This window comes from Lonchura striata, chromosome Z (genome assembly GCF_050655825.1).
Source record: "Lonchura striata isolate lonStrDom1 chromosome Z, ASM5065582v1, whole genome shotgun sequence".
In the NCBI taxonomy this organism is placed as follows: domain Eukaryota; kingdom Metazoa; phylum Chordata; class Aves; order Passeriformes; family Estrildidae; genus Lonchura; species Lonchura striata.
In genome coordinates this window covers 24,433,122-24,448,281 of record NC_140740.1, presented here as the reverse complement: position 1 = coordinate 24,448,281, position 15,160 = coordinate 24,433,122, and the positions used below count along the sequence as shown (strand labels likewise).

Below are 15,160 nucleotides of genomic sequence, written 5' to 3'. Positions count from 1 at the left end.
GGCTCCTTCCTTATTTTCCCATCAAGAGCCTTTCAAGAGGTGAAAAGCAAATGTGACAGCTCCAAGGTGTCTTGCTGCTTCTAGCCAGCATGGAAGATCAAATGCACAGCAAGAGGCAGTAGCACCTCATGCAGCCATCTTCCTAGGGCTTTCATGACTCAGAATGCCACTTGTATCCAAGTCTATGATTTGCCCTTATTCTGGGTGCTTTCCCAGCGCAGTAGAAAGCAGCTGCTGCAAGGGTTGGCTGTTCCCAGTCTCTCTCACTTCTGTCTGTCTGCAGGGCTCAGCCGCAGGGTCAGCGCCTCGTCTGGCTGGCACTGTTACAGAGGGAGAGGCTGAAGAGGAGCAAAACAGCAGCAAGCCTCCAGCTGCTGTCCCTCCACAGGCTGAACTTGCAGAGCCAGTAAGTGGCATCTGAGGCTGGCACTGCCTTGAGTGCAGGGCCAAGCTTCAAGCCAGGCCTTCAAGCCCGGCCCTTGTTGCTTGCGGCTGAAGATGCTGGGGGCTGTGCGCCTGCCATGACCTAGTGCTGCTTCAGCCAAGCCAGGGAGCCCTGGCCAGTGGGTCCTGAACTTTGACACTTGAGCATCACTTTGCTGGGATGCTGAGAGGGCTCGAGAATGCCTCTTGGCATCAGACAAGAGGCAGCATTCAATGATTCCCAGCGTAGAAATGAGCGCCTTGTGCCCCCTGGCGATGCGGGCCGCCTGTGGCCAGCGGACAGAGCGGTCCAAAGACTCAGCTGACAGCCTTGCAGGATATTTGGGAAACACTGGCCCCTGGAAGGGACAAGCCACACTCCATGGACTACTTAGGTTCAGGCATGATGTAGACTGCGCTTCACTTGCACATGGTCAGAGCAGGATTTGGTGAGGAGAATCCTAGAGGGCTCTGCATTGTAAAGGGCGGGTGGGGCTCAGCAGGGCTGGAATGCAGCCCCGAAGGGCCGCCCCCCTAATGCCTGAAATACAGAGGGGAAATCGGTGAAAGGGATCAGAGAAGGGACACGCTCTGGGCTTCTGCTCAGACAGTTGCATGCCAGCTCCAGGGTGATTTCATTGCCCAGGAAAACACAGGAGGAGGAAGAACCGCAACAAGGCTCTGGAGCCCTGCTCTGATCTCTGTGCGGATCTTTGCAAGCCCATCAATGGCTAGTTCCACTCGTCGTGCAGAAAGGCCAGCACAATGGAGCATGGAAGTGGCCATGAGGGGCTGTATCGAAGTAGCCTTAGTGGTTTTCCCATTGCCTTTGGGAAGGGGACGTCCAAAAGCCCCCAGCTGAGGAGGCCTGGCGGTGGCCGACAGCATCTTCCGAAGGCCTTGCTTTTGCCGTGTGCTCTCCGGGGCGTCTGTGCCAGCCGCCCTTCTGACGGGCAATCCTTTCTGGTCCCAGCTCAAGACAGGCTCTGCCATTCAATGTGCCGCTGGACCGGCATCGCCTGCAGCGGCCAGCTGTCCCCCAGCTGCCGGCACTTCATCCAGCAGCCCAGCCCAGCAGCCCGAGATGAGAGAGGAGCAGGGCCTGAAGACACTGAGTACGTCTGCCGTGTTTCTTGTCTGCCAGAGCAGTGCGTTGTCTGCCTGTCTCGGTGCAGGCTGCGCCAGAAGTTCCTCCTCGGTCTCAGAGGCGCTGAGGCCTCTCTGCAGAAGCTGTTGTTGTGCTTTGAGGCAGCGAGGGAGCGCTCGGGGTGTTCCTGCTGCCTCTGGGGGCACCTGGGCCTGGCTTGGCTCTGCCTGGGCTGCCTTTTGTGGCACGTCGCGAGTGACTGGCCCCTGGGAGCTCTCAAGCTCCTGACAGTGGGCATGCATTTTGGATTGTGTGGGCAGCAAGGCCTCCGGTTGAAAGTGAGCTCCTGGCACTGCTTTTGTCTCTCTCAGGGAGCATTGTGAGTCTGGGCGAGCCAATGAAGAAATACAGGGCATTTGAAGAACTTGGACGAGGGTAAGTGTGACGTCTGCTCCATAGAACAAACTGTGGGCCGGGTCTTCAGCTTGTGCAATATCCAGCGTGAAGTCAGGCCAGTTCCAAACGCGGTCAGCCTCGGGCTTTGCCTCCTGTCACCTCTCAGGACGGCTCAGTCAGAGCAGTCAGGAAGCATCAGCAAAGACAACTTGATGCAAGCGACGCCTTGCTGCAGCAGTGAGGAGCAGGACCTGGAAGATCTCCTGGCCCTGTGTCTGTATGGCCTCCAAGGGCACCTTGCCACTCAAGAGCTGTCTGAGGACAGTTCTTGAAGGCAGTGTTTTCCAAGTTAGTCTTCTCCAGATGTAAGCCCACTTGCACACTTGTGCGCAAAGCCACACAGAGATCGAGCCCCCCTTGCACTGGAATGGAACCAAGTGGGCGTGTGCCTTGGAGATTTGCACGGGTCCTTGGTCTCCATGAGGGAGCTCCGTGTTCCCTGTCCGGCATGGCAGAGGGCTGGTGGGCTGCCGTGCTGCCGGCTGAAGAGACGCTGCAGCCAGGCATTTTCTAAGGAGTCCAGGCAGCCTAGGGAGATCTCCTGCCTAGGCTTGCTTTCACTGCCAGGGCTATAAAGGGCTTTTTCTGCTGCCCTTTTCTTTCTAGGGGCTTTGGAGCTGTTTATAAAGCCCTCGACACCAGCACAGGACAACAGGTAAAGTGTCCATACCCGCGGCAGTTTCTCCCTAAGCTCTGCTGTCTGGCAACAGGGCAGATTGGCACAGCTCGCTGTGTCATGGCACGAGCGCTCGCTCCGTGTTCCTTGAGTCTCGTGCAGGGAGCGACTTCTCAAGTTAATGGTGGCCAATGTCTTTGTAGGTGGCCATCAAGATAATGTCTCTTCAGGAGAAGATGTCTGAGGAGCTGGCTGTCAATGAAATCTTGGTGATGAGGGACAGCAGGAATCCCAATATTGTCAGCTACTTAGACAGGTTGGGGTATTCTCACGTCTATGTAGCTTTAGACATCTGCATGTGCACGGGAGGAGTTTGCAGCTGGCTTTCAGTAATCTCTTCTGGCATGTGTAGCTTGGAGAGCAGTTGCAAAAGCCTGGGTCAGGCCCTCAGGTGCCTGAGCCGTGCCCATTCCTCTCTCTCCATGCCGTGGTTTCCTTCTTTCAGCTACCTGGTGGATGCGGAGCTCTGGCTGGTGATGGAGTTCATGGACGGCGGCACGTTGTTTGATGTGCTCAGGGCAGTGTACCTGGAGGAAGGACAGATAGGCGCCGTCTGTCGGGAGGTGAGGCGTCCCGCTTGTGCTTCCCCTGGCCTGCCCAGGATGGTTCTTGTCAGCTGGTGGTTAAGGAGAGCAGAGATTTCTTGGCCCCGGCTTTCTTTTGGCGCTGCTCTCACGACACAGAGCAGAAGAAAGAGCATTAATCTGAAGGGAACTGCCTGCTGGAGTCCCCGCACGCCTTAGGCTCTGTTCTTGCACTCTTCCATGCTGTCCGTCCTCTGGCGCTCGTGCACACTCACTTGTTTCATTTCCTGGCTTGCTCCTCTCAGCTTTGCCTCTGAATGTTTGTCTGGAGCCTGTCCGTCTGTCCGACATTCCTTGACATTCTAAGCCCGCATGCGGGTGGCAGAATTTCAAGCCGAGGGCAAAGGAGATGTCCTCAGCTTCAAAGCACGGCATTGCAGCCTAGATGGCGAGGGATTCTGAAACAGGTCTAATGTGCTGCTTCCTCCTCTGCTGCCACAGGGCTTGCAATGAAATTGTTGCCATGCTGCTTGCCAGCCAAAGGTCACGTGCTTGGTACCAATGGCAGGATGGACTCGTGCAAGCTCAGATGCCTTCGCTTTGAAATATCCAAAGCACTTCTAAGAGCGTTGAAGCAGCAAGCTCTTGCTCTTGACAGCGCCGTGCTAGTGCTCCCTCCTTCACAATTCCCTGAGAAAGCTGTCAACCTCTTGGAGCCCTTTTCTTTCTTCTGGGATTAAATCAGATGCTGAATGTTAACTTTCCTTCCCTCCTTTCTCTCTCAGTGCCTGCAAGGACTGCATTTCCTTCATTCCCGCCAAGTCATCCACAGGGACATCAAAAGCGGCAACGTTCTCGTGGGCATGGACGGATCTGTCAAGCTGGGTGGGTATCGCCCCTGCTCAGGGGCAGCCTTCCCCGCGTGTGCTGTGGGGCTGCTTTTTGGTGACTGCCACTTCCCCAGAAGCGCTGCTCAGCCAGCGCGTGAATCGTGAGGGTGTTTCTGAAATGGCCAATGCCCTATTTCCCTGGCTCCAGCCACGGGGAAGGCGAGCTCAGCTGCCTTTTCAGCTAGACTGGGCATGGCCTTGGCAGGCTTGGAGTGGGCCATCCTTCAGGCCGGTTTGCCAGCGGTGGCTGGCTTTGACAGGCTTTGTTTTTCTCCTCAGCTGACTTTGGCCTCTGCGCTCAGCTCAGCCCTGAGCGCAGCAAGCGCAGCTCCAGAGTGGGCACTCCCAGCTGGATGGCCCCGGAAGTGGTGAGAGGAGAAGCCTACGGCCCCAAAGTGGACATCTGGTCCCTGGGGATCATGGGGCTGGAAATGGTGGAAGGGGAAGCTCCTTACGAGAGGATGGCCCGTGTCAGGGTAAGGTGCAGCTTAGAAAAGGGGCTCTGTGTGGAGAGAGCTGTTGTGGCTAGGAAAGGAGCAGCTAGAGTGTCCTCTTCCATCCATGTGTTGTAGGTTTTTGAACTGATAGAAACGAACGGGCCCCCGAAACTGCAGAACCCCAGGCACCACTCGGCTCTCCTGCGCGACTTTCTGCGCTGCTGCCTGCAGGCAGACGAGGACAGGCGCTGGTCTGCCCAGGAACTCCTGCAGGTGAGAAAAAGCAAAGGGGCAAAAAGCCCTGCCAGCTGAGGACACCTGCATCCAGGGATCAAGAGGAGTGTGGGCTGCGTGGGTGAGGCAGCTTCCAGGAGAGGAAGGCCCACGGGGAATGTGCTGCCCTCGGTCCTCTTGGTGTGTCTTTTGGGCAGCCAAGGAGTCCTGCTTGGGCCCGTGAGGATGTGCTCGTGGAAAGTAACGGGGGTTCCCTTCTTTTTGGTTTTTCTTCCGGGCAGCATCCGTTTGTGACCTCAGGCGAGCCAGCCTCCAGCCTGGCTGCTCTGGTCACCTCAGCCAAGCAAGTGCTGGAAGACTGGAGAGGAGACGCTTGCGCCTGAGGAGGCCCTTGTGCCGTGCCAGCTCCGAGCAGGGGCAAGGGGATGTGTTGTGTTTGGGCAGAGATTCAGCCATCCCCTGACTTTTTAATAAGGGGCTGTGCTGTAGATAGGAAATGTAATGGTTCCGGAATTTTCTTAGTTTAGCTAGGTTCAACTTAAACCGTTGTTGGGGTTTTTTTTTCATGAAAAGATTAACTTTTAAAACTTAAGGAAATTCAGGCAGAGAATTCAAAGGACTGTAGAATCTAGATAGCTTAGATAGTAGAGGATAGTTTAGCTTAGAATATAGTCTTGTTAATTTAGGTAAGTTCTGAGCTCTCTTTTAAGTAGAAAAGAATGAATTGTCATAATCAGAATTAAGCTGTGAGAGGAAAAGCTGTGATGCAGCAGAAGTGCACTGTGCAGGCGCTACAAGCTGTCAGCCTGATCAGGCCAGCTGCCGGGCAGAATGATAAAGATGCAGAAGTAGTGAGGGGACACTTTGTTTCAGCCAGAGTGGCAATAAAACTCTGACATAGGCCGAGCGTTGGAAGACTCCCTTCCTTGCCATGCTCTAGCTAAGCTGGACAGTCCCTTGCAGAGGCCCAGAGATCACGCTGAGGTAAGCAGCTTTGCTTACCGCAAGTGGGGAAAGCAAGTGCAGGAAAACTGGCGTGCAGACGCCTGCGCCTGAGGAGGCCCTCGTGCCCTGCCAGCTCAGGGGAGGGAAACGGGGATGGATCGTGCATAGGCAGAGCTTCAGCCATCCCCTGAGTTTTACGAGGAGCTCTGCTGTAGATAGGAAATGTAATGTTTTGAGGTTTTCTGAGCTTAGCTGTCTTTAGTTAGGACTAGAGACCATAGAAGGCTTCATTCATGAAGCATTGTTTAGAAAAGAGTAGAGTAGTGTTGATGTAGGGAAGCTCAGAATTATCCCTTAAGGAGAAATGAATGAATTGTCATCAGAAGAATTGAGCTATCCAAGAAGAATGTGGGATTGAGCAGATCTGGAGCAGGCATGTCCCACGAGTTGTCTGCCTGAACTGGCCACCTGGAGGAGGCCACCTGGAGGACAGATTGAGGAAGATGAAGATGGTGAAGTAACCAGGAGATGCTCTGTTCCAGCTCTTGCTTTCAGCATGACTGGCAATAAAACCTCTAAACCCCCCAGAGCCCTGGAGTGTTCCCTTGCGTGTCACGCTGTGCCTAAGCTGGTCAGTGCCTTCCAAGCTGTGCGCTGCGGACGGGCTCTCCCGTTCACGGCTTTGCGCTGCTTCCGAGCGGCCCAAGGCTCTCCCCCTTGCCAGAGTGGCCCTGGCCTGCCCCACACACCTTCCCCGACAGCTGCCCCACACCGCCCCACCTGCCTGGCTGAGATGTTCCCCACCGTGCCCTTGTGTCCCTCCGTGCCAGCTGCCCCTCACGCTGGGTCAGGATGAGGGACCTGGCCTGGCTGTCCCCCGTTTCCTGGCGGTCACTTGGTGCTGAGGAGTAAAGGAGGGTCGAAAGGGCACGTCTTCCTTACGCTTCCCTCTCTTGAACCTCTGGGGCACCAAAGCGCCCTGCTCAAGGGGGCCTGAGGGCCTACACTGGGCTTTCCATGCTACCGTGTCATTCCTCCTTCTCCAAAGCCCTACAATTTGCTGGTTGATGTGAGCGGACTTGGAAATGGGGAAAATGAGATGCTTTCCAATGGAGGCAATCCTTCTGGGTAACTACTGCAGTGTTTCAGCAAGAGAATTTGAAGATAGTGCTGGGCCTTGCATCAATTGCATTGATTTTGAAATGCCACCCTCAGCTTCTGAAGTGTGAGGAGCCCAGGGTAAAGCTCCTTGAAAGACTGGACTGTGCTGTCCACCAGCAGAGGACTTGCGGGTGCGGAGTCACCAGGAAAGCAAGTCTGGCATCCTTGTTCTACAGGTGAACCGAGTTGATTTCCAGAGGAGTTGCGTGCACTTTTCCGCCCTCTCACGCAGTAATTTCTTTCTGCTTTCAAGCTGGCTCCTGGGTCTAGCTGAAGATTTTAACAGAGAGGGGAATGACTACAACTCATTTTCATTGGCATGTGGCTGTGCAAGTGTCCGCCAGGAATCTTACAGGGAGCATGGAGCCTGGGCAAACATCTGTGAGACTGCGGCTTTGGCCTGTTCCAAAGGGCCCTTCCTTGGGCTCGACATCTGCAGGGCGTTGCAGAGCAGTGGGCTGCAGGCTGCTGCCAGAGCTCCAACACAACACAACTGTGGCAGCCCAGGAACCACTGCAGAGCTCCTGTGGTTGTTCTGAGGCTTTCAGTGGCCAGAGAAAGAGCAAGCAGGACAAGAGGAGCTTTGTGTCAAGAGCTAAGCCAGCATCTCCCTGCCACAAAAGGGAGGCCGTGCAGCAAACAGAGTGGGAGAAAAAATCAGCATGCACCGGTGTGCTCAAGAAGCATCTGCACGCTGCAATACTCCTGGAAATTTATTTTCTTTGCTTCTTTTTCCCCCTACATGTCATGGAAGAAGCTGGCTTTTCAGAACCAACTAAGATGCCAGGGAGAAGAAGCACACTTGCTTTCTGTTCTCGCGTGCAGGCTGGGCCGCCGTGTCTTCTGAGTTGCCCTGGGACGCCTTGAGCTCTGGCTTATGGACTGGAAGGACATATTCTGCTGCTTCACGACTGAGCAGAACTTCCCAGGCTTTTCTTTTGCGTCATCTGTACAGAAGGTTTGGTTGCTGGGCACAACAAACCCAGAGCAGCTGCTATTGTGAGGTCAAGGGAGCGGTGCCACGTCACAGTGCCGCGTCACAGCACAGCGATGTCCCCGTGAGCCCGAGGCCTGGTTGTCCAGAGCAGCTTTTCCGCTCGCTCCCTGCAGGAGGATCCTTGCGACCAAGGAGTTCTCAGCAGACGGCCTGCACCCCGAGAGGAGTCTTGCTTTACCCCTTGGGTGGCATTCAGTGTGCGAAGCAGCAGAGCATGGCCAAAATGTTCGGGCAGGTCTGTGCCGCGGTTTGCACCATCTTTACCGTTGCTTATTCTGGATATTACCTGACCCACCTGACTCGTAAGTAAAGGTTTATCCTGGGGCTGGCGTCCCCTGGCTTTTGCTTCGCTCTGCTCTATATGCCGCGGTAGTGACCGAGTTGATCAGGGAACAAAACTGCCGTTAGGATGCCACCAGTTTGGTAAATCTCCTGCCAGCAGCATCAGCTAAGAAGGGGGTATCTGTACTGGGTGGTAGGTGCAGAGCGTTTGCAATGTAATTTGCAGCCTGCAGCGCTTGCCTTCCCTCCCCGGGACAGCGCGTGGCAGTGGAGTGTGTCATTTCCTCAGCTTGCTGCTTCAACCAAGACAACCTGGAAATTGTAGACTCTGAGGGGAGATGCTCAGAAGTACTTCTCAAAACCCTGTGGCTCTCTCCAGGAGTGAAGGAAAGCCCCTTTTGCTCCAAATGCTGCCATTTAGAGGCCTTGGCTGTGTGCCTTGACCCTTTCTAGGCTGCGCCAAGGTAGCCATTCTCCTGGCGATGCAGCACAAACTCCAGTCCAGTTAGGGTTTGCTGCTGAAGGCAGGAGCTGTTCTGGGGCCGCTGCAGCGGAGAGCTGCCACAGCAAAGGGGCCCTTTGTGGAAGCTTTGCTGTTGTATTGTCTTCCAGCAATTGATGGGAATGGCTTGTGCATGCAATTAAAAAAACGATCTATAAAATACTGGGAAGAGAAGAGGAAAAACTGCTTGAGCTGTTGCATTTCCTTGGCCGTGTTTCTGTTTCTTTCCTGGCAAAAGAGGCCCAAACGTAGACAGCGCCTACTCTAGTGTCCTTGTTTGTTCTCTCGCTTGCTGTGGGAAAGGGCTCTTGCTCCTGGAGGCATGTTGGGAAAGGGAAATGCTCTCCGTTGGGAATGACTTGTGCTGTGGGAGCCCCCAGCAAAAGGCACTTTTCTAAGGGCCTCTGGTTCCTTTTCCCTTGCTCCCTGCAGGTCACCTCACACGTGGATGGAGAAAAGCCTGTGCTTTGGTGAGTGGCAAAGGAACCCCTGACGTTGCTGGCGTGTTAGAACTGTGCAGCAAGCTGTGAGCTTGGCCTGTTGCAGTAGAGTGTAGAGTGCCAGCGTGGGAGGCTGAAGGAAAGGCCAGCTGCCTGGTGGCAGCAGTAGTAGCAAAGGGAGCACTGGCTCCTTCCTTATTTTCCCATCAAGAGCCTTTCAAGAGGTGAAAAGCAAATGTGACAGCTCCAAGGTGTCTTGCTGCTTCTAGCCAGCATGGAAGATCAAATGCACAGCAAGAGGCAGTAGCACCTCATGCAGCCATCTTCCTAGGGCTTTCATGACTCAGAATGCCACTTGTATCCAAGTCTATGATTTGCCCTTATTCTGGGTGCTTTCCCAGCGCAGTAGAAAGCAGCTGCTGCAAGGGTTGGCTGTTCCCAGTCTCTCTCACTTCTGTCTGTCTGCAGGGCTCAGCCGCAGGGTCAGCGCCTCGTCTGGCTGGCACTGTTACAGAGGGAGAGGCTGAAGAGGAGCAAAACAGCAGCAAGCTTCCAGCTGCTGTCCCTCCACAGGCTGAACTTGCAGAGCCAGTAAGTGGCATCTGAGGCTGGCACTGCCTTGGGTGCAGGGCCAAGCTTCAAGCCAGGCCTTCAAGCCCAGCCCTTGTTGCTTGCGGCTGAAGATGCTGGGGGCTGTGTGCCTGCCATGACCTAGTGCTGCTTCAGCCAAGCCAGGGAGCCCTGGCCAATGGGTCCTGAACTTTGACACTTGAGCATCACTTTGCTGGGATGCTGAGAGGGCTCGAGAATGCCTCTTGGCATCAGACAAGAGGCAGCATTCAATGATTCCCAGCGTAGAAATGAGCCCCTTGTGCCCCCTGGCGATGCGGGCCACCTGTGGCCAGCGGACAGAGAGGTCCAAAGACTCAGCTGACAGCCTTGCAGGATATTTGGGAAACACTGGCCCCTGGAAGGGACAAGCCACACTCCATGGACTACTTAGGTTCAGGCATGATGTAGACTGCGCTTCACTTGCACATGGTCAGAGCAGGGTTTGGTGAGGAGAATCCTAGAGGGCTCTGCATTGTAAAGGGCGGGTGGGGCTCAGCAGGGCTGGAATGCAGCCCCGAAGGGCCGCCCCCTAATGCCTGAAATACAGAGGGGAAATCGGTGAAAGGGATCAGAGAAGGGACACGCTCTGGGCTTCTGCTCAGACAGTTGCATGCCAGCTCCAGGGTGATTTCATTGCCCAGGAAAACACAGGAGGAGGAAGAACCGCAACAAGGCTCTGGAGCCCTGCTCTGATCTCTCTGCGGATCTTTGCAAGCCCATCAATGGCTAGTTCCACTTGTCGTGCAGAAAGGCCAGCACGATGGAGCATGGAAGTGGCCATGAGGGGCTGTATCGAAGTAGCCTTAGTGGTTTTCCCATTGCCTTTGGGAAGGGGACGTCCAAAAGCCCCCAGCTGAGGAGGCCTGGCGGTGGCCGACAGCATCTTCCGAAGGCCTTGCTTTTGCCGTGTGCTCTCCGGGGCATCTGTGCCAGCCGCCCTTCTGACGGGCAATCCTTTCTGGTCCCAGCTCAAGACAGGCTCTGCCATTCAACGTGCCGCTGGACCGGCATCGCCTTCAGCGGCCAGCTGTCCCCCAGCTGCCGGCACTTCATCCAGCAGCCCAGCCCAGCAGCCCGAAATGAGAGAGGAGCAGGGCCTGAAGACACTGAGTACGTCTGCCGTGTTTCTTGTCTGCCAGAGCAGTGCGTTGTCTGCCTGTCTCGGTGCAGGCTGCGCCAGAAGTTCCTCCTCGGTCTCAGAGGCGCTGAGGCCTCTCTGCAGAAGCTGTTGTTGTGCTTTGAGGCAGCGAGGGAGCGCTCGGGGTGTTCCTGCTGCCTCTGGGGGCACCTGGGCCTGGCTTGGCTCTGCCTGGGCTGCCTTTTGTGGCACGTCGCGAGTGACTGGCCCCTGGGAGCTCTCAAGCTCCTGACAGTGGGCATGCATTTTGGATTGTGTGGGCAGCAAGGCCTCCGGTTGAAAGTGAGCTCCTGGCACTGCTTTTGTCTCTCTCAGGGAGCATTGTGAGTCTGGGCGAGCCAATGAAGAAATACAGGGCATTTGAAGAACTTGGACGAGGGTAAGTGTGACGTCTGCTCCATAGAACAAACTGTGGGCCGGGTCTTCAGCTTGTGCAATATCCAGCGTGAAGTCAGGCCAGTTCCAAACGCGGTCAGCCTCGGGCTTTGCCTCCTGTCACCTCTCAGGACGGCTCAGTCAGAGCAGTCAGGAAGCATCAGCAAAGACAACTTGATGCAAGCGACGCCTTGCTGCAGCAGTGAGGAGCAGGACCTGGAAGATCTCCTGGCCCTGTGTCTGTATGGCCTCCAAGGGCACCTTGCCACTCAAGAGCTGTCTGAGGACAGTTCTTGAAGGCAGTGTTTTCAAAGTTAGTCTTCTCCAGATGTAAGCCCACTTGCACACTTGTGCGCAAAGCCACACAGAGATCGAGCCCCCCTTGCACTGGAATGGAACCAAGTGGGCGTGTGCCTTGGAGATTTGCACGGGTCCTTGGTCTCCATGAGGGAGCTCCGTGTTCCCTGTCCGGCATGGCAGAGGGCTGGTGGGCTGCCGTGCTGCCAGCTGAAGAGACGCTGCAGGCAGGCATTTTCTAAGGAGTCCAGGCAGCCTAGGGAGATCTCCTGCCTAGGCTTGCTTTCACTGCCAGGGCTATAAAGGGCTTTTTCTGCTGCCCTTTTCTTTCTAGGGGCTTTGGAGCTGTTTATAAAGCCCTCGACACCAGCACAGGACAACAGGTAAAGTGTCAATACCCGCGAGCAGTTTCTCCCTAAGCTCTGCTGTCTGGCAACAGGGCAGTTTGGCACAGCTCGCTGTGTCATGGCACGAGCGCTCGCTCCGTGTTCCTTGAGTCTCGTGCAGGGAGCGACTTCTCAAGTTAATGGTGGCCAATGTCTTTGTAGGTGGCCATCAAGATAATGTCTCTTCAGGAGAAGATGTCTGAGGAGCTGGCTGTCAATGAAATCTTGGTGATGAGGGACAGCAGGAATCCCAATATTGTCAGCTACTTAGACAGGTTGGGGTATTCTCACGTCTATGTAGCTTTAGACATCTGCATGTGCACGGGAGGAGTTTGCAGCTGGCTTTCAGTAATCTCTTCTGGCATGTGTAGCTTGGAGAGCAGTTGCAAAAGCCTGGGTCAGGCCCTCGGGTGCCTGAGCCGTGCCCATTCCTCTCTCTCCATGCCGTGGTTTCCTTCTTTCAGCTACCTGGTGGATGCGGAGCTCTGGCTGGTGATGGAGTTCATGGACGGCGGCACGTTGTTCGATGTGCTCCGGGCAGTGTACCTGGAGGAAGGACAGATAGGCGCCGTCTGTCGGGAGGTGAGGCGTCCCGCTTGTGCTTCCCCTGGCCTGCCCAGGATGGTTCTTGTCAGCTGGTGGTTAAGGAGAGCAGAGATTTCTTGGCCCCGGCTTTCTTTTGGCGCTGCTCTCACGACACAGAGCAGAAGAAAGAGCATTAATCTGAAGGGAACTGCCTGCTGGAGTCCCCGCACGCCTTAGGCTCTGTTCTTGCACTCTTCCATGCTGTCCGTCCTCTGGAGCTTGTGCACACTCACTTGTTTCATTTCCTGGCTTGCTCCTCTCAGCTTTGCCTCTGAATGTTTGTCTGGAGCCTGTCCGTCTGTCTGACATTCCTTGACATTCTAAGCCCGCATGCGGGTGGCAGAATTTCAAGCCGAGGGCAAAGGAGATGTCCTCAGCTTCAAAGCACGGCATTGCAGCCCAGATGGCGAGGGATTCTGAAACAGGTCTAATGTGCTGCTTCCTCCTCTGCTGCCACAGGGCTTGCAATGAAATCGTTGCCATGCTGCTTGCCAGCCAAAGGTCACGTGCTTGGTACCAATGGCAGGATGGACTCGTGCAAGCTCAGATGCCTTCGCTTTGAAATATCCAAAGCACTTCTAAGAGTGTTGAAGCAGCAAGCTCTTGCTCTTGACAGCGCTGTGCTAGTGCTCCCTCCTTCACAATTCCCTGAGAAAGCAGTCAACCTCTTGGAGCCCTTTCCTTTCTTCTGGGATCAAATCAGATGCTGAATGTTAACTTTCCTTCCCTCCTTTCTCTCTCAGTGCCTGCAAGGACTGCATTTCCTTCATTCCCGCCAAGTCATCCACAGGGACATCAAAAGCGGCAACGTTCTCGTGGGCATGGACGGATCTGTCAAGCTGGGTGGGTATCGCCCCTGCTCAGGGGCAGCCTTCCCCGCGTGTGCTGTGGGGCTGCTTTTTGGTGACTGCCACTTCCCCAGAAGCGCTGCTCAGCCAGCACGTGAATCGTGAGGGTGTTTCTGAAATGGCCAATGCCCTATTTCCCTGGCTCCAGCCACGGGGAAGGCGAGCTCAGCTGCCTTTTCAGCTAGACTGGGCATGGCCTTGGCAGGCTTGGAGTGGGCCATCCTTTAGGCCGGTTTGCCAGCGGTGGCTGGCTTTGACAGGCTTTGTTTTTCTCCTCAGCTGACTTTGGCCTCTGCGCTCAGCTCAGCCCTGAGCGCAGCAAGCGCAGCTCCAGAGTGGGCACTCCCAGCTGGATGGCCCCGGAAGTGGTGAGAGGAGAAGCCTACGGCCCCAAAGTGGACATCTGGTCCCTGGGGATCATGGGGCTGGAAATGGTGGAAGGGGAAGCTCCTTACGAGAGGATGGCCCGTGTCAGGGTAAGGTGCAACTTAGAAAAGGGGCTCTGTGTGGAGAGAGCTGTTGTGGCTAGGAAAGGAGCAGCTAGAGTGTCCTCTTCCATCCATGTGTTGTAGGTTTTTGAACTGATAGAAATGAACGGGCCCCCGAAACTGCAGAACCCCAGGCACCACTCGGCTCTCCTGCGCGACTTTCTGCGCTGCTGCCTGCAGGCAGACGAGGACAGGCGCTGGTCTGCCCAGGAACTCCTGCAGGTGAGAAAAAGCAAAGGGGCAAAAAGCCCTGCCAGCTGAGGACACCTGCATCCAGGGATCAAGAGGAGTGTGGGCTGCGTGGGTGAGGCAGCTTCCAGGAGAGGAAGGCCCACGGGGAATGTGCTGCCCTCGGTCCTCTTGGTGTGTCTTTTGGGCAGCCAAGGAGTCCTGCTTGGGCCCGTGAGGATGTGCTCGTGGAAAGTAACGGGGGTTCCCTTCTTTTTGGTTTTTCTTCCGGGCAGCATCCGTTTGTGACCTCAGGCGAGCCAGCCTCCAGCCTGGCTGCTCTGGTCACCTCAGCCAAGCAAGTGCTGGAAGACTGGAGAGGAGACGCTTGCGCCTGAGGAGGCCCTTGTGCCGTGCCAGCTCCGAGCAGGGGCAAGGGGATGTGTTGTGTTTGGGCAGAGATTCAGCCATCCCCTGACTTTTTAATAAGGGGCTGTGCTGTAGATAGGAAATGTAATGGTTCCGGAATTTTCTTAGTTTAGCTAGGTTCAACTTAAACCGTTGTTGGGGTTTTTTTTTCATGAAAAGATTAACTTTTAAAACTTAAGGAAATTCAGGCAGAGAATTCAAAGGACTGTAGAATCTAGATAGCTTAGATAGTAGAGGATAGTTTAGCTTAGAATATAGTCTTGTTAATTTAGGTAAGTTCTGAGCTCTCTTTTAAGTAGAAAAGAATGAATTGTCATAATCAGAATTAAGCTGTGAGAGGAAAAGCTGTGATGCAGCAGAAGTGCACTGTGCAGGCGCTACAAGCTGTCAGCCTGATCAGGCCAGCTGCCGGGCAGAATGATAAAGATGCAGAAGTAGTGAGGGGACACTTTGTTTCAGCCAGAGTGGCAATAAAACTCTGACATAGGCCGAGCGTTGGAAGACTCCCTTCCTTGCCATGCTCTAGCTAAGCTGGACAGTCCCTTGCAGAGGCCCAGAGATCACGCTGAGGTAAGCAGCTTTGCTTACCGCAAGTGGGGAAAGCAAGTGCAGGAAAACTGGCGTGCAGACGCCTGCGCCTGAGGAGGCCCTCGTGCCCTGCCAGCTCAGGGGAGGGAAACGGGGATGGATCGTGCATAGGCAGAGCTTCAGCCATCCCCTGAGTTTTACGAGGAGCTCTGCTGTAGATAGGAAATGTAATGTTTTGAGGTTTTCTGAGCT

General features: G+C 55.1%; 1 protein-coding gene across 1 annotated transcript; it reads left to right on the top strand.

Moving 5' to 3' along the window:
- Positions 1-6,524: 6,524 nt before the first annotated feature.
- Positions 6,525-14,349, top strand: LOC144248326 (serine/threonine-protein kinase PAK 3-like). The gene is made up of 15 exons (XM_077790409.1): positions 6,525-6,570; positions 6,951-7,064; positions 7,944-8,132; positions 8,566-8,576; positions 9,047-9,084; positions 9,523-9,536; positions 10,600-10,776; positions 11,120-11,183; positions 11,811-11,859; positions 12,025-12,137; positions 12,327-12,444; positions 13,191-13,290; positions 13,575-13,771; positions 13,868-14,005; positions 14,248-14,349. Exons 1-15 carry the CDS (start codon positions 6,525-6,527, stop codon positions 14,347-14,349), a joined length of 1,470 nt encoding a protein of 489 aa, XP_077646535.1.
- The last annotated feature ends 811 nt before the right edge of the window (positions 14,350-15,160 follow it).

Bases quoted from the DNA above. Each gene is read 5' to 3' on its own strand.
- LOC144248326 (XM_077790409.1), top strand. From the start codon at position 6,525: ATGAGGGACCTGGCCTGGCTGTCCCCCGTTTCCTGGCGGTCACTTG. The intron at 7,065-7,943 runs GTAATTTCTTTC...CGCTCCCTGCAG, and splicing joins CTTTTCCGCCCTCTCACGCA to GAGGATCCTTGCGACCAAGG. The intron at 13,772-13,867 runs GTAAGGTGCAAC...CATGTGTTGTAG, and splicing joins AGAGGATGGCCCGTGTCAGG to GTTTTTGAACTGATAGAAAT.